The sequence below is a fragment of the Laccaria bicolor genome, genomic scaffold (genome assembly GCF_000143565.1).
Source record: "Laccaria bicolor S238N-H82 LACBIscaffold_30 genomic scaffold, whole genome shotgun sequence".
NCBI lineage: Eukaryota > Fungi > Basidiomycota > Agaricomycetes > Agaricales > Hydnangiaceae > Laccaria > Laccaria bicolor.
Window position 1 is genome coordinate 129901 of NW_001889901.1, and position 16962 is coordinate 146862.

The following is a 16962-nucleotide window of genomic DNA, read 5'->3' on the forward strand; positions in this document are numbered from 1 at the left end:
TCTTGTCAGTGAATCATGAAATGTTTCCGTGGCCAAGAAAGGTAGTGATCGACAGGTCAGTGGCGTGTTATGTCATGACTTTATTATTCGACCAAAATATTTCGCCCTTTCTTGGTCCCCACCACGTCCTTCTGTTTCCTGAGCTGTCTAGTTCCCCTCCTCAGCATGCCTTCCTCCCGCGAAATTATCAATATCCAGGTATGCGTTGTCTGTTAGCTGCCTAGAATTGTGGTGTTGACTTCTTCAAAAGGCCGGTCAAGCTGGGAACCAGGTATCTGTTGGTTGAATTTACGAACCATCGCCGTCGCTCACTATTTACTATAGGTCGGGGAAGCATTCTGGCAGATGCTTCTCGCCGAACACGGGCTGGATATGGAAGGGGTGAGCCCATCTCCTCTCATCTCCTTGTCAGCATGACCTGATCTAAAGGGCAGAAATATATCGGTTCAGATCCACTCCAGCTTCAACGCGTACGTCTTCCGTTCTTCTCCGACTGCCCTTGGTGATGAGGAATACACTTCTTCTAGGCTGGTGTATACTTCGACGAAATAACCGGCGGTGCGGCACCCAAGTTTGTGCCACGAAGCGTCCAAGTGGATTTGGAGGGTGGTGTTTGTAATAGGGTGTGTTCCTTTGCGTTTGCATTTGCCTTGCGTTGAGTGTATGATGTGTGTGTAGATCAAGGGCGGCCCTCTGGGGAGTTTGTTCCGCCCAGATACGTTTCTCCACGCAGAGGTCGGTGCGGGGAATAATTGGGCAAAGGGCTGTAAGTCTTTTCGATGACTGCCCCGAATTATGCAACGTTAACACCCACCACCACTCAGTCTACACAGAAGGTACATTCTAGTTACAAAAGTTGACATGTCTCTCATACATCGTGTTCAGGTGCCGAATTGGTGGAATCAATTCTTGTACACTCCCCCTTCATCTAATCCCTTTCATTAACTGAACTGAACTTGTTTAGGACATCGTACGAAGACAAGCTGAGTCATGCGACGCCCTTCAAGGCTTCCAGATCCTACACTCGTTGGGAGGCGGGACAGGCGCAGGGCTGGGGACCCTTCTGCTGCAAAAGTTGCGTGATGTACGTGTTATATTCTATTACGTTGTTCTACTCACTCTTTCATCGATTTGTAGGAGTTCCCTGACCGAATGGTCGCCACGTTCTCGATCCTGCCTTCCCCAAAGGTTCGTGGAATTTCAGAAACAACCCTCTTATTCTAACGCGTTCACAGGTTTCTGAAACCATCGTTGAGGTATGATGAACAGTGGCCTGATTACGATCCTGTTTGAATCAAACCTTTTCAGCCGTATAACGCCATGTTGTCGATGCATCAGCTTTGCTCTAACGGCGATCTGATCATTTGCGTCGATAACGAAGCTTTGTCTGTCTCTCTGCGTTTTGTTCTGGCAAGACGTGATCTGACTAATCCCATAGATACGATATCGCAACCAAAACCCTCAAGATCCCAAGTCCCGCTTTTGAGGATTTGAACGGGGTACGTCGGTCCCCCTTTCCTCATTCCATTTCCCTTACATCGTCTGCGACAGCTGATCGCTAGAGTTATGTGTGGAGTCAGTACTAGTCTTCGATTCCCTGGTCAATTGAATGGGTTTGTCCAACTTCATTTCAGGGTGAAATCGCTGTTCATCATTCCATAGAGATCTACGAAAGCTCGGAATGAATCTTATTCCCTTCCCTCGCGTAAGTGCCCATCCAAGCAACGCTCCAAAGTTATCGTTCACGTACTTATGCCAACAGCTCCATTTTTTGATGCCGAGCTATGCACCATTCTATGATCCCCGTGCAGTGAAGTACGAGAAGAACTCGATTCCAGAACTCACGAAGGCGTGCGTCGCTCTTTCCCTTTATCTTAACGCCATTTATCTCAACCACCCCATACAGTCTATTCGACCGCAAAAACCTTCTCGTGGCTTGCGACCCTCGCTTCGGGTGAGTCCCTCAAGGTATCTCGAAGCCCTCCTAACCGTCCGCCACTTGGCGAACCCTAGTCGGTACCTCACGGCCGCAACAATCTTCCGTGGTAATATCTCTTCCAGAGAAGTAAGTCATGCGGTGATGTTCCCAGTGAGAACGTGATGACATTCGTTTTTGCTGCAGGCTGAAGTATGTCTCGCTTTGTGCTGGCATACTCCCTGTTCCTCAACATCGCTGCGATGATCCTATTAGTACGCCGTGCATGATCTGCAGACCAAAAATTCACAGCATTTCGTTGAGTGTGTAGATTTTGTGACTGGGTGTTTGAAGACCCCTTCTGATGTGCTTTCTAGATGGATCCCTGACAACGTATCGGTGTCGCTGGTCACTGTCCCCCCTGTTGGGCAAACTCAGGTGTGTTGATGTCGTTCACATCATGTGTGGAAAGATGATGACTATCTCTTCGATTTAAAGTCTGCTACGGCCCTAGCCAACTCAACGGCCATTCAGGAGGTGTTCAGTAGGACACTTGTCAGCGTAAGCCATCTTCTTCTTGATCCCAGTACGTTACTTACTGACATGACACCACGTCTGCGGGGACCCAGTTCTCAGCCATGTATAAGCGTCGTGCCTTTTTGCATTGGTTAGTTGATTTGAGGTCCCTCGTATACCCTGGATGTACTCAACCATGGACGACGATGTAGGTACACCGGCGAAGGCATGGACATCATGGAGTTCTCTGAAGCGGAGAGCAACATTCAAGACTTGATGTGAGCGCTAAGTAGCCATGACTCTCTATTCATGCCACTCTGACCACCCCTCCCCTCCCATCAGCGCCGAGTATCAGCAGGTAAGCCCCGCAACACTCACCGTCATTCCCCTTGAATGTCGTAACTCAATCTCCCTCATAGTACCAAGAAGCCACCGTTGACCCAGAAGAGGAGTACGAAGAAGAGGCTGCCGAGGACGCTGGCGAGCAATAACGTTGGCTGGTTGTCGTCCTGGCTAATCTTTTGTGGTTTACTTTACGCTTAATGTAATGATGCCTTGTGGTAATAGGCGGTGTTTGTGTTTACGGTTTTTGTTGTTAGGTTTTTGGTAATTCGATTCCATTGGATACATTGCAGATACGCGAACCTGGAGGGTCGAAGAGCACAATTGATCGAGGCGAAAGTCATTTAAGAGGTCTTTTTTGTGGTCTGATGGTTCCGTGTGTTGCCTTGCATCTGCTCATCGGAGCTGTAGGGGCGGGAGTTCATTCACCAGCGAGACTTTGGAACGCACTGATAAAGCATTCGCACAATCGGGTGGAATTCATTATATATACTACCTCGAGATGCGAACGTCAAGTTTTTGGGGAAAAAAAGAAAAATCATATAGTGGGTCAGGAGTCTAAAACGCTATGCACGTGGATAGGTTTCTCTCCAATCCTCTAAAAAGATCAACGTCCAGGTGAACACGGGCCAGCCGCTTTCCGGAGAGCCAATTCGAGGTCGGCCAAGTTTGTTCAAACGTTCAACCACAAACATGTCCAAAGCCCTCCTGATACCGATCCATCATCTTCCATCATCGTCATAAATTGACGTGCAGCTGGAAATTGAGGTGAGTGTGTCTCCTACTCGTTTCAACTACATAGCCTAAAAAAGATCACTATATGCGGAATATGCCAGAAAATGGCCCCCCTCCGTTTCGAGAATGAGAATACCCGGAACGCTTTATTTCAGCAAGTTGCAGGTTTGGAAGCAGAAATGGCGCATATGCGGGCCCTCCTCCTTCAAAAAGAAGAGGAACGTCTGCGATTATATTCTAAAATAAATTCCCTATCCCTATTCGATCAACTTCCACCAGAGATCAAGACTGAAATATTCTACAACACTTTGAACCAGTCAACAGGCTGCTACGACTCCATGGGAGTGACTCCCCTTTCTCTGGGAAAAGTTTGCCATGGTTGGAGAGATTTCGTTTGGTCAACTCCAATCCTTTGGACAACCCTACATATACGGCTGTCGACGGATAACTACGAGACCCAGGCCATTCTTCTCCGTGACTGGCTGTCCAGAACCGGAGAATACCCCATCTCCTTTTATCTTGATACGGATGGGTTTCTGGAGACGCGTGATCATTCTCCGATAGAAGAAGTTTTGACCCTCTTTGCGTCTGTCTCAGCACGATGGAGGGAAATAGAAATCTCTTCTCCCGACCTTCAAGCTTACTTTGATGTCATTTTCACCGCTGAACAATCCCTACCTCTTCTTACTACTGCTACCGTTTGGCTAGGCGGGATGGAAGAAGAGTTCAGTCTACTCATGATGGCCCCACAACTCTCAGAACTTCATCTTTATCGCCCCGTTCTGCGCAAGGTGCTAGCTCCATGGCACCAATTGCAGGTGTTTCTTGCATATCGCTTATGCGTGGATGAGATTCGGCTTTTTCTTCACAATGCGCCTCAAATAGTCCGCTGCACCTTTACAAACATTGAATCATCCATTCTGGAGCCTTCATTGCTGTTCCATCAGCCGCTCCTGTTGGAACATCTGCAATATCTCGAGCTCGATTTCAGGAATGTAAATGTTAAATCAACTTGGATTTTAGGGCAAGTCAGACTTCCTTCTTTGCGTGAAGTCTCCCTCCGCAACCCTGTGCACCCCCCCCAGGACGCTCTCCCGTTTCGAATTACAAGTTCATTTCAATCCTCGCCTCTCTTGGAAAAATTTACTTGGAGTGGCATGATCATGACTGATCATGATTTGATTCAGGCTTTAAACAACATTCCGTCAGTGAAGGATCTATCTCTGGACTTCCTCGGTCATCACCCCTCCAGCAAGTTACTCACTGAAACATTGCTTCAACGACTCCACTTCCCTCATGCAGAAATTCTTCTCCCGAACCTGCGAAGCTTCACGTACCGTGGCCCCACTTCACTCAGTGAACACATGCATCTGTTGCGAGATGTGCTTGTGTCCAGATTCCGAAAGTGCGCTCCGCGAGCCGCCGAAGTAGTCTCAGAACGAACCACTGTAGCCCAAATCAAGTCGGTGAGCGTCACGAGCTTCTCAGAGTTCGTCGTCAGTCCGGATATACAAGAAGAACTAAACAGCCTTGTGCAAGCAGGCCTGGAATTCTCGTTAGCTTTCGATCCGATTTAGAATGAAGCGGCACTGAATATTGAATCGTGTTTCTGTGCTGGGATGATTCCGAATACTCAGGCAGTGGTTGATACAGGCATGGTCCCTCTTACTGGGGATGGCAGCTCGGATCTTGCAAAGTTGGTCAATGGTCTTACAGGAGCCTGAATGAACAAAAATTCTTCGAAATGTTTATGCACATAACGCGAATAATTTCTCCCCCACTTTTAACTCAGAAGTCGCCTATCACTCCCCTTGAATAGCCTTGAATGTCCTAAACTTAATCTTCCTCGTAGTACCAAGAAGCTACCGTTGACCCGGAGGAGGAATACGAAGAAGAGGCTGCCGAGGACGCTGACGCGCACTGGCAATAACGTTGGCTGGATATCAGTGTCTGGGCTCAATCCGTCGTGATTTACTCTACATGATGCCTGTGGTAATAGGCGGTATTTGTGTTTACCATTTTTGTTGTTAGGCTTTTGGTCTTCGAATCCAATGGATACATTCAAGTTGCAGATATGCGAACCTGGAGGGCTGAAGAGCACAATTTATGGACGCGAAAGCATTTCCTTTTGTCATCACCGCAGTCAAGACGCCGTTCACATGAAGCACGAAGTTACCCACGAACACCATTCATTCCATTCTATTTCATTGGAACGTATTGTATTTTCGACGTATGTAAGCTATGACGGGGCGGTTTCGTATATTGTGAACATATGTTGAGTAATGTATCTGAGAGGAAATATAGATATAAGAGAAGGAAAGAAAGAAAAAAGGAACCGGAGAGGAGAGTGAAAGGGAGAAAAGGGGAAAAAAAAGGGGGGGGAAGAGAGGGGGGAGTGGGAAGTGGGAGGAGGGGACCATGAAGAGAGGGGAGGAGGGGGAGGAGGCGGCCCATAGATAGTGTAGCGCGAGGCGGGGAGGGGGCTATTTCGTCGGCTGATCGCGCTCTAAGCATCTTCGGGTTCTCTGTACGTGACTTTGTGCTCGTGATGAATTCGAAGATGTGTGGCAACATCTTTGGGCAGAATACTTAGTGTTTTCGCGATGGTGTCCATTTCTCGGTGTACTGCTGCTCGAAACTTGTTGCGCTGGTACCCGTATGCAGGGCAATCCTGTAGACAGTGTTCGACCGTCTCGTTGGCTTGCTCGCAGGCGTCGTAGAGAGGCGATTCCGCGCATTTGAACCGGGTTTCAGCGAAATGTAACACGTCCTAAGCTGTATGAGCAGGCTTGCATGTCGTCGGAATAGTTTGGCTGTCATCGGCGGAATCTTTTCGATGGCGTTGTGCTGTCAACGTGTGTGGCCCGCCACTATCTGGGGCTGTCTTTGAACCTGTTGGCTATCTGCCATAGTTTAAGCCGGCTCCTGTACGTTGACGCAATGCTGCTGTGCTTTTCAGCAACCCCTTCCTCAGAAGCGGTATCCGGTTTTCTGTCGAATTTCTGTGTTGTTGTGTGCTCCTTCTGCTGCCTTCTTGGCTTCCTCGTCCGCCCTTTCAATGCCCGGTATGCCTTTGTGCCCTGATACCCTGCCCAGAGTTAACTTCAGACGTCTGTGCCTTTCCATAACCCTTCGGTAGCGGGCGTGTATCCTGTCCGTGATGTATGACCCCGTGAATGGTTTTCCTGTCCCTGTCGGTGTGATAAAATCAGTGTCGTAATCCCCACAGAATTCCTTGAGGCCATTGAGAGCGGTGGAACTCTCACCAAGGTGAATGAAGTGTTGACCCTGAGATCCGAGGGATTAAACGTTAAACGACGTGATACTTATCCCAGAATTTCTCGCCCAACGAATCATTAATCAATGCCAAACGATACCACTTGGATGGTTGTATTGGTCGTGGCAGTCACAGTCACAGGGCGACAAGCAAGTCCAAAGTCGTCACGGTCTCCTAGCTAAGACCTTGCAAGACGTTGCGAACTTCAAATGTTAGGTGAGCCTAATCAGCTTCCTTACAAGAATTTAAGATATCGAAAGCATCATGCATCAGTGCCAGAACTTGAACGTGTTCCTCACCACACTGAAAATGAGATAAGGGATGCCGTACTTCGACAAGTGGCAGCTGTAAAATCAGAAATGGAGCAAACGCGGGCCCTTCTCCGTGAACAATCCAAAGAGTGTCTACGATTATATTCAAAACTTAACTCCCTATCCTCAATCGATCGACTTCCAGCTGAGATCAAGACCGAGATATTCCACAACGCCTTGTTGCCAGTGAGCAACTTGAAGAACTTTCACGCCAGCACTGGCAGGGGAGGAGATCTGTCAGTCACCCCTTTCTCTCTCGGGAAAATTTGCAAGGGTTGGAGAAACTTTGTCTGGTCGTCCCCGTTGCTTTGGACCAATATACATCTCTGCTTATCGAAAAGAAGATACGAGAGTCAGACCACTCTGCTTCGCGAGTGGCTGTCAAGAACTGCGGGATGTGCCCTCTCCTTTCATCTTACCGCGGTAGCTTCCGAACCGTTGCAGACCTGGATCTTGGATCCTCCTAGGGAAATTCTGGTTGCCTTTGCGTCCGTTTCAACACAATGGAAAGAAATTGAATTCTTTATTCCCGACAACAAAGATTGTTTCGATGCCATATTCGTGGCTAAAATCTCCTTACCCCTTCTCACCACTGCTACTGTTCGTTTGTTAGGTTCAGCGGAAGAAAAAAAAATAGACCTATTCTCCATGGCTCCACAACTCTCAGCACTTCATCTTTATCCGACATTCTACCTGGACATGGTCACGGCTCCTTGGCACCAATTGCGGGAGTTTAGCCACTCAGAGTCCACAGTGGAAGAAATCCATGCGTTTCTCCACAAGGCACCCAACATAGCTCGCTGTTCTTTTCACAATATAGATTCAGAGTTGATTCTGAACTCGAGGTCGCTGAATCCAGATCTGTTCGATCGCTCACCCATGTTGGAACACTTGGAATATCTTGAATTTTCTTTTTGCTCAATCAACACCAGATCAACGCGGATTTTAGGGTCAGTCAAACTTCCTTCCTTGCGTGAGCTCTCCCTCAGCGGGCCATATGGTTCCTTGTGGCCCATCCTGGACTCAATTACGACACCATTTCATTCCTCGCCTCTCCTGGAAAAATTCACTTTGGGTGGCACAATATCCTCTGACCACGACTTGATCCGGATTTTGGAAAAAATCCCATCAATAACGGACCTATGCCTCACCTTCACCACCAGCCGGCATGAGTTGCTCACAAACGAGCTTCTCCAACGGCTCTGTCCACCCCATGAAAATATCCTTCTCCCAAACTTGCGGAGCCTCACATATCATGGTCCTACGTCGCTGAACAGCAACATGCATTTGCTCCGAGATGTGCTTGTGTACAGATCCAGACTCGGACAGTCTGCTTCACATGCCACAGAATACTCCGAACCAAGAACAAGTCGAATACGATCGGTAACCGTGATAACGGCGGACGAACTTGTCGTCGGTCCAGACATACAACATGGCCTTGACACTCTTGTGCAAGACGGCCTTGTACTTTCATTAACATCAACTTGGAAAGACCGGTTTGGAGCTTAATTTCTCCAGATAATTCCAAGTCCAAGGACATGCACGTCATGCAGTTTCTACACTGTGTCATCCAGAGTACTTAGAAGATATAAATTTGAGATCACCAATGGGTACTCGCGATCAAGCAATGTGCTGTTGAAAACCAACGGATTAGAGCCTGAGGTTTGCGATAGGGGACAACGGCTAGGCAGCGCGCTACACAACATGCTGCTAGACCGAAAAGTCTATGCAAAACAGTGGCGTCGGGGGTTTTCAGAATGAGGTCGATGTTCCAAGTTGGAGAGCGTGATTAATTGATTAGTTGAACGAAACAAACATGACCAAATCCCACCTGATACTCATCTAAATACGTTGACGCGCAGCTGCAGATTGAGGTGAGTGTGTCTCCTACTTGTCTTAACGATATCGCCTAAAAAAGATCAGGAAATACGCGGAGTATGCCAGAAAACGGCCCCCATTGTTCTGAGAATGAGAACACCCGGAACGCTTTATTTCAGCAAGTTGCAGGTTTGGAAACAGAAATGGCGCAAATGCGGGCCCTCCTCCTTGAAAAAGAACAGGAACGTCTGCGGCTATATTCTAAAATTAATTCCCTATCCCTATTCGATCAACTTCCAGCAGAGATCAAGACTGAAATATTCTACAACACTTTGAACATGTCAACCGGCTGTTACGACTCCAAGGGAGTAACTCCCCTTTTTCTGGGCAAAGTTTGTCGTGGTTGGAGAGATTTTGTGTGGTCAACTCCAATCCTTTGGACAACTATACATCTACGGCCGTCGACGGATAACTATGCGGCCCAAGCCGTTCTTCTCCGTGACTGGCTGTTTAGAACCCGAGAATACCCCATCTCCTTTTGTCTTGATACAGAGGAGTTTCTGAGGACACGCGATAATTCTCCGATGGAAGTTTTGACCCTCTTTGCGTCTGTCTCGGCACGATGGAGAGAAATAGAAATCCCTTTTCCCGACCTTCAAGCTTGCTTTGACATCATTTTCACCGCTGAAACATCCCTACCCCTTCTTACTACTGCTACCGTTCAGCTAGAAGATGCGGAAGAAGAAGAGTTGAGCCTACTCATGGCCCCACAACTCTCAGAACTTCATCTTTATAGTCCCCTTCTGCACAAGGTGCTAGCTCCATGGCACCAATTGCAGGTGTTTCTTGCAAGTCAATGTTGGGTGGATGAGATTCGGCTTTTTCTTCACAATGCGCCTCAAATAGTCCGCTGCACCTTTACAGACATTGAATCATCCATTCTGGAGCATTCACTGCTATTCCATCAGCCGCTCCTGTTGGAACGTCTGCAATATCTCGAACTCCATTTCACGTATGTGAATGTTGAATCAACTTTGATTTTAGGGCAAGTCAGACTTCCTTCTTTGCGTGAAGTCTCCCTCCACAACCCGGCGCACCCCCGCCAGGACGCTTTCCCGATTCAAATTACAAATCCATTTCAGTTCTCGCCTCACTTGGAAAAATTCACTTGGAGTGGCATGATGTCTGATCACAGTGATTTGATTCAGGCTTTGAAAAACATCCCGTCAGTGAAGGATCTATCTCTGGACTTCCTCGGTCATCAACCCTCCAGCAAGTTACTCACTGAAACATTGCTTCAACGACTCCACTTCCCTCATGCAGAAATTCTTCTCCCGAATCTGCGAAGCTTCACGTACCGTGGCCCCACTTCACTCAGTGAACACATGCATCTGTTGCGAGATGTGCTTGTGTACAGATTCCGAAAGTGCGCCCTGCGAGCCGCTGAAGTAAACTCAGAACGAACCACTGTAGCGCAAATCAGGTCGGTGAGCGTGACGAGCTCGTCTGAATTTGTCGTCAGTCCGGAGATACAAGAAGAACTGGACAGCCTCGTACAAGCAGGCCTCAAATTTTCGTTGACTTTCGACCCACTTTAGGATGAAGTAGCTCTGAATAACGAATGGTGTTTCTGTGCCAGGATGAATTTAAATACTCAGGCAATGGTCATTCGCTGTAGGTACCTTTGTGGAATTGTGAAACGGGGGGAAATTATTGTGGCTGCGTGATGTATACTTCAAGGTATATTACTATACAAGACGACGTGGCTCCATTTAACATTCAAGATGTGCAACAGCGTGTACGGTGGATCGACGGGAAATTTTACAACTACAATGTTACCCATCCTCAGAGACGAAAGTATGCCTCAAGGAGGGCGATGCGCATAAACCATCGTCAAAGATACTAATCGATTCTGCCCCAGGTAAAGACCGGGTGTCATAGCGTTTGACGCCCATTACGTCGATTGTAAATTGTCCAGTCTACGACGAGGTTTCTTGACCTAAAGTAGTCGCCGAGGAGCTTTCCGATTCCAATGGGTACTGATGGCTTGAAGTTAGCTCTTGCTCTCAGTGAGATATCGGAATACCTACCATCGGGTTAAAATGCTCGTCCCGCAGGAAAACATTCGCGCGAGAGGAAATTTGAGGTACCGCTGGTACTCCGAGTGTTCGTATTCCTTTTTCTATTCGATTTCAAGTTGTTCGTGATTTGGCCATTCGTGATAAGAGCGTTGAATGTCGTTTCGATGTCGTGTTCCTCGCTAATTGGCTCTTCTGGTACATTGTAAGATAGCGAGACCCAAGGTAGATAAGGGACGAGTGACTTCGGGGGTGTGCGCGGCAGCGGGCGAGGTTTCTGCAAAAGTCTGCCACGACCCCGCCAGACAGTTTGCCGGGCAGAGCCTACGGAGCGGGAACGTATCCTTTCGTGTTCGTATTCAAGTTATCCAGTAATTGGTGACTGTGATAAAAAAATTAATGTGTCGTTTCATAATCGTGTGATTCGCCAGTTGATTCTTCCCCGAGAGCTGATGGAGATGAAGCCATTGACGACAAGGGCGGGGGTAGTGGGCGAAAACTACGGTACCACTCTACTACGACCCCGTTGATTATGATATGGGAAGAAGAGGTGTGGGCAGGATTGTGCTTCCTCCGTCGAATCAGGAATTGCTTCAATCGCTTGAATGATGGACGCTGGGGTGTACCAAACGCGAAGAACCCTCTTCAGAGTTGGTGAGACACCTGACCACGCGGCTCCGTTATGTGAAATGGAGTTGAAGGACGAGGTCGACGAGGGGATCTGAGTAACTCGACGAATGGGTGGGGGCTTGGAAGTACTTGGTGTGAAGCGTCAGGAGATCCTTTCATGCTTTCACAGAACAACGCCGCTAGTCCAGGAAAGAACAGTTGGATTTGAGCTCGAGATGAAGGCACATTCAGAAAAATCATTTTGAATCAAGAACCAAGAGGAAGAATGAGGAACGAGATGAAAGACACAACAGGATTTTTGGATCACATGAATGTATTCGTACTTGCAAGTCGTGTGGAGGATTTTGCAGCACATAATTGCGCCCTCAGAACTATTTCAAGGGATAGAATTCAAAATCGAGAGTCGACAGCCTCGCGCAAGAGCCTGCTGTTGCGTAGGGGAGACTTCGGTTCTTCAAATAGAGTTTGGCTGTAGAAAGCGACAAAAGACCGTGACGGATCCGGGTGACTCCTACCAACCCGTTCAAAAACAACAACTACTACCATGCCTCCCATTCACCTCTCCACACCCAAACGACAAGTGGTGTATATCCTTCTGAGCTCACCGGTCGCTCACCACTCGTCCACAGCTTTTGCAAGGATCGGTCAACAGCCCACGGTATGAACAAGTTGCAAAGCAGCTCTGCACACGCGTTAGTCTCCTCTTCTACTTCAGCCACACCCCTCACTATGACCATATTGGTAACGCCACTTCAGTCTGCAGCATCTTCGCAAGCTGCTGCAAAAGTTGTTGGTATACACTGTAATCAGATCCGTGGATAGTACACCAAGGATACACACCACTCATCGTGCAACAAATTTCCACACCTTTTCTCGGGGTCAAATGGTGTTATTGTTAGCGCGTCGGACGGGTTTCGGTGTCCACCAATCCAATGTACGCCGTCAAAACATCCGGAACTCATGGTTTGGCCTTTGGTCTGTGCTCAAATATGACTTTAATGTCAATGCTTCCGCCTCTGTAGCCGACGGAGGGAAAAGTGACGTTCGTCCTTGATCGACGCTCGCATAAGGCTGAGGGGATTCCGGCGATGGACCGCGCCCTGACCTCGGTCCTCAACCCAACACCGTCCGGTGGCTATGTTGCTGTCGAGGCTCAATAATCTAAACCTTGTATTTTGCAGGTCAAATATCTCGGATGTCTCGTGTTTTTTTTAAACCCTGGAACGAGCGACCGTGACGGTTGGGTAGGAGGGGAACGATAAAGCTAGCTTGCACTGATGAAAGCCCGTCCCTTCTACCACCACCATGTTGCCTCAACCTCCCTATTAATGAAGTCCTCCCGCATTCAATTGTAGAAGTTGTCAAACACTGCCGCGCCACCCTATGACATAGACTCCTCCAGCGCCTAAGTTTATTAAGGGCCTATCTTTACAAACCCTTTCCCAGGTTCTGGAAACAGCGCTTGCCACCATAATGTCCACCATACCCCGCTGCGAATCGCCTCAGCCTCTTTTATGGACTAGCTTTGCAAGATTATCCCCCCGAAAGCCTCCTCGCTCCTCTTCCCCTTCTCCGCTAGACGGGTCGCCGTACAGTGAAGCCTCCTCTACATTATCCGATTCATTGATCTTGATCACTCCGGAATCATCATTGCCGCCCGAGAAAGATAACGTCGGGGTGTACGATTACTTCTCTCCCACGGAGTCCAAAGCTTCCCCCTCTCTCATCTGTGACTCACCAGAACTACTTCCTCATAAGATCTCCGTTGCGCTGAAGGATGAGCTTCCTGCATGCCCTTCCCATGCTAGGATGCTCGATCGCTTCCTCCCCGACCCGGTGTGCGACTTGTCAGATGAAGTGGAATTGACGGAGCAGTTCTCAGTTGCTCATGGTGGGTTTTCCGATATCTATAAAGGCGTATGGGCACGTTGTGGGGAGAAGGGGAAAACTGCGGTGTGTATCTATCTTATATCTACCAAGTGAGGTTCGGGGCTCATGACGGTGGCGGTGGTGACAGGTGGCAATAAAAATGCTTCGAGCGTGCACAAGGCAGGAGGTGGACCCCGTACGAGCACGGAAGGTGGGTTATTACACTACTTTTACCGTCCACATTGATCCTGGGTGACTGACATATCACTAGCGGCTCAACAGAGAAGTATACGTCTGGAACGGTCTTTGCCACCCCAACATTGCGCGGTTCTACGGAATCTCTTTCCGCCTTGGCGGGCGCCCCGCCCTCGTCATGCAATGGTACCAAAATGGTACCGTCCCAAACTACATTTACAATCAACTTCGAACAAATGGGGCAAAGGTTGATAGGTTGTCGTTGGTGATTCGCATCCATACTTTTGGCTCATTGTAGGGAGACGCCTGACCCGACTTGATAGGTTCGAGATATCGCGCAAGGTCTTGGATATCTACACTCCTTGATTCCCCCAGTGGTTCATGGGGATTTAAAAGGGGTGCGTGGTCGTTACCATATATCCCCTGTTTGGGCGAATGTTGATATATAAATGGAATGCAGAACAACACACTCGTCAACGACGACGGGCATGCAATGCTGACCGACTTTGGGCTCGCAAAGGTCATTGAAGAGTTAGCAGGCCCAACGGGGAACACGACATCAACGTGTGCGGGCTCTGTGCGCTGGCAAGCCCCGGAGTTGATAACCGACACAAGACCTGACATAAGCGATGATGCTTCCAAACCGTCCTCACCAACTCGCGGTTCCGACGTCTGGTCGTTCGGGTGTACAGCGTATGAGGTTCGTCTTGTCCGTTCATCACTTTACTCACTCGTGATTCCTGAGCTCTCTTCTTCCTTCCCTTAGATCATGACGGGCAAAATCCCATACCACAGCCACTGCCAACTTTGGACCATCATTAAGGCGATCGTGGAGAAGCAGTGTTTCATCTATCAGGAAGACCGGGGGGTGCTTGAGGTTAATGGGTTGATGTTGCTTTTGGAAGATTGTTGGCAGTATGATGTGGAGAAACGGCCGGAGATCGGGGAGGTTCTTCGAAGGCTGTGAGTAGGTGTAAGCTTCAAAAGCCGGAGATCGGGGAGGGTCTCCGAAGGATGTAAGTAGGTGTGAGCTTCAAAAGCCATGAGCGTGATGGTGCGTGCTCCCACCGAGCGTCAGATGGCCAATAACACATGCAGCCTTATATTATATTTTCAGCCTTCTCCCTAATTACTAGTACACCATTCGAGTAAGCACTTAGACTCATTTCAGCTCAGGTATCTCAGGTTACATACTCTATATGCTATCAGTATTTTCATGTCAACCAAGCCCATGCCCCGGGAAAGAACAGAATTTGAGCTCTAGACGAATGCACATCCAGAAAAACCAGCCTCCTACCCATTCGTTGCGCCGTGGTTGAGTCATCTGAGATGAACGCAATGTTTTATCTAAGTGATTTAGGTAGATTAGTAATACTGATAAGAATGATCCGAGATAACACCGACAACTTTAAACTGCTCAACCACTGTGCAACGCCTGGCACAAAACATTTGTAAACAAATGGTGCCACAGCGCGGAGTCTCAAAACACGTCGCATTCAAGTTATGTCAGCACGCTTGGACAACGCGCTACCCAGCGCTATTACTCACCACCACCACAAAGCTTCCTCGTGAATACTCCAAACATACCCAATAAGTTATGTACTGAACAGGAAGTTTAAATTTGAATTTTAACGGATGTCCATATGATTGTAGTACATCTAAAATTGACCTGATGACCAAAGACAATTCATGTAGCAGGAAAGACAATAAACCAAACTTCTGGGGTCATGTTTTTAATACTGACTCGAAAAGATTTATTTTACTGATACCTGACTGCAGACAAGATTCACAAATACATCTGGCCACCCTGGACCCATTCAATTACAAGTATATGCACTAACTTCTTCATCAACCCAATATATTTCAACCTCCAGAGCTTTGCAAATTGTCAAATGAAATTTATTAGGTATGCTTGGAGTGTTCACGAGGAAGCTTTGTGGTGGTGGTGAGTAATAGCGCTGGGTAGCGCGTTGTCCAAGCGTGCTGACATAACTTGAATGCGACGTGTTTTGAGACTCCGCGCTGTGGCACCATTTGTTTACAAATGTTTTGTGCCAGGCGTTGCACAGTGGTTGAGCAGTTTAAAGTTGTCGGTGTTATCTCGGATCATTCTTATCAGTATTACTAATCTACCTAAATCACTTAGATAAAACATTGCGTTCATCTCAGATGACTCAACCACGGCGCAACGAATGGGTAGGAGGCTGCAGAAAAACCATTTAAACTCGGTTGGTAACCCTGGCGTGATGAGTTCAAGGTATACATTTCAAAATTGAGAATCGACAGCCTTGTACAAGAGCCTGCTGTTGCATAGGGAAGACTTCGGTTCTTCAAATAGAGTTTAGCCTGTAGAAAGCGGACTTAAAGCTTCGATCCACCAACCCATTCAAAAACAACTCCCATGCCGTGCCTCCCAATCACCTCTCCACACCCGAACGACAGGTGGTGTATATCCTTCTGAGCTCACCACTCGTCCACAGCTCTTGCAAGCATCGATGAACAGTCCACGGTATGAACAAAGCAGGCTCTGCACACTTTAGTCTCCTCCTCTACTTCAGCGAAAACCACTCACCATCACCATTGGTAACGTCACATTTCCTTCCGTCTGCAACATCTTCGCAAGCTGCTGCGAAAGTTGTTGGTACACACTGTAATCAGACTGTGAGTGTGGGGCCTTCTGCGTTAATACACACCATCAGTACTATATCATCGTACAACAAACTTCCACACCTTTTCTCGCGGTCCAAATGGTATTATCGTCAGCACCGTCGGACGGGATTCAGTGTACACCAATCCAATATACGCCGTCAAAATATTCGGAATTGTAAATCTTATCATCTTTGGTTGGGAGTCCATCGTTTGACCCTTGGTCCGTGCCCAAATATGCAGGCGACAGTCCCCGTTGCTGCGATTGAATGACTTTACGTACTCCGCTAATGTACTGGCCGTCAATGCTTCCGCCTCTGTAGCCGACGGAGGGAAAAGTGACGTTCGTCCTTGATCGACGCTCACATAAGGCTGAGGGGATTCCGGCGATGGACCGCGTCTGAGAGAGGGTCAGATTTCAAACCAACAATTTCGGAGGAGCGTACCTCCGCTTCCGGTTTTCTCTTCGTGGGTTAGCATCTAATCCTGTGGTATCCGCTTCGAGGCTCTTTTGCGCTCGATTCAATGCCTCTTGGGTAGGAGCCGAGCGGATAAGATCCCCTACTTCCTTGACACGGTGAAATTCTCCTCGAATAGTCTGTGTCGTGAAGGGCTCAAAGGAAACGGATG

At 48.1% G+C, this 16962-nt stretch overlaps 7 protein-coding genes across 7 annotated transcripts; 5 read left to right on the plus strand and 2 right to left on the minus strand.

The window, feature by feature from the left end:
* Window positions 1-113: 113 nt before the first annotated feature.
* Window positions 114-2922, plus strand: LbTUBb2 (beta-tubulin 2 tubb2; the record flags this gene model as incomplete). The annotated part of the gene is made up of 25 exons (XM_001885201.1): window positions 114-198; window positions 251-271; window positions 325-381; window positions 435-470; window positions 528-623; window positions 679-766; window positions 825-836; window positions 886-911; window positions 965-1084; window positions 1138-1188; window positions 1236-1256; window positions 1309-1385; window positions 1439-1499; window positions 1552-1613; window positions 1663-1705; window positions 1763-1851; window positions 1907-1954; window positions 2014-2077; window positions 2192-2238; window positions 2293-2353; window positions 2414-2476; window positions 2545-2582; window positions 2644-2709; window positions 2774-2789; window positions 2851-2922. The coding sequence occupies exons 1-25, from the start codon at window positions 166-168 to the stop codon at window positions 2920-2922; spliced, it is 1368 nt and encodes a 455-aa protein (XP_001885236.1). The 5' UTR covers window positions 114-165.
* A 690-nt stretch (window positions 2923-3612) lies between these two features.
* LACBIDRAFT_306305 (uncharacterized protein) lies at window positions 3613-5085 on the plus strand (the record flags this gene model as incomplete). Its single annotated transcript, XM_001885202.1, has 1 exon — window positions 3613-5085. One exon carries the CDS (start codon window positions 3613-3615, stop codon window positions 5083-5085), a length of 1473 nt encoding a protein of 490 aa, XP_001885237.1.
* Window positions 5086-5682: 597 nt separating this feature from the next.
* LACBIDRAFT_306306 (uncharacterized protein) lies at window positions 5683-6022 on the minus strand (the record flags this gene model as incomplete). The annotated part of the gene is made up of 1 exon (XM_001885295.1): window positions 5683-6022. One exon carries the CDS (start codon window positions 6020-6022, stop codon window positions 5708-5710), a length of 315 nt encoding a protein of 104 aa, XP_001885330.1. The 3' UTR covers window positions 5683-5707.
* Window positions 6023-6994: 972 nt separating this feature from the next.
* On the plus strand, window positions 6995-8605 carry LACBIDRAFT_306309 (uncharacterized protein; the record flags this gene model as incomplete). The annotated part of the gene is made up of 1 exon (XM_001885203.1): window positions 6995-8605. The coding sequence occupies one exon, from the start codon at window positions 6995-6997 to the stop codon at window positions 8603-8605; it is 1611 nt and encodes a 536-aa protein (XP_001885238.1).
* Window positions 8606-8929: 324 nt separating this feature from the next.
* Window positions 8930-10551, plus strand: LACBIDRAFT_295106 (uncharacterized protein). Its single transcript, XM_001885204.1, has 2 exons — window positions 8930-8970; window positions 9020-10551. Exon 2 carries the CDS (start codon window positions 9034-9036, stop codon window positions 10510-10512), a length of 1479 nt encoding a protein of 492 aa, XP_001885239.1. The 5' UTR covers window positions 8930-8970; window positions 9020-9033; the 3' UTR covers window positions 10513-10551.
* A 3100-nt stretch (window positions 10552-13651) lies between these two features.
* LACBIDRAFT_306311 (uncharacterized protein) lies at window positions 13652-14653 on the plus strand (the record flags this gene model as incomplete). Its single annotated transcript, XM_001885205.1, has 5 exons — window positions 13652-13702; window positions 13763-13933; window positions 14010-14084; window positions 14147-14386; window positions 14453-14653. 5 exons carry the CDS (start codon window positions 13652-13654, stop codon window positions 14651-14653), a joined length of 738 nt encoding a protein of 245 aa, XP_001885240.1.
* Window positions 14654-15931: 1278 nt separating this feature from the next.
* On the minus strand, window positions 15932-16516 carry LACBIDRAFT_295107 (uncharacterized protein). The gene is made up of 3 exons (XM_001885296.1): window positions 16417-16516; window positions 16259-16363; window positions 15932-16213 (listed from the first exon to the last, which is right to left on the minus strand). The coding sequence occupies exons 2-3, from the start codon at window positions 16298-16300 to the stop codon at window positions 16073-16075; spliced, it is 183 nt and encodes a 60-aa protein (XP_001885331.1). The 5' UTR covers window positions 16301-16363; window positions 16417-16516; the 3' UTR covers window positions 15932-16072.
* Between the last annotated feature and the right edge of the window lie 446 nt (window positions 16517-16962).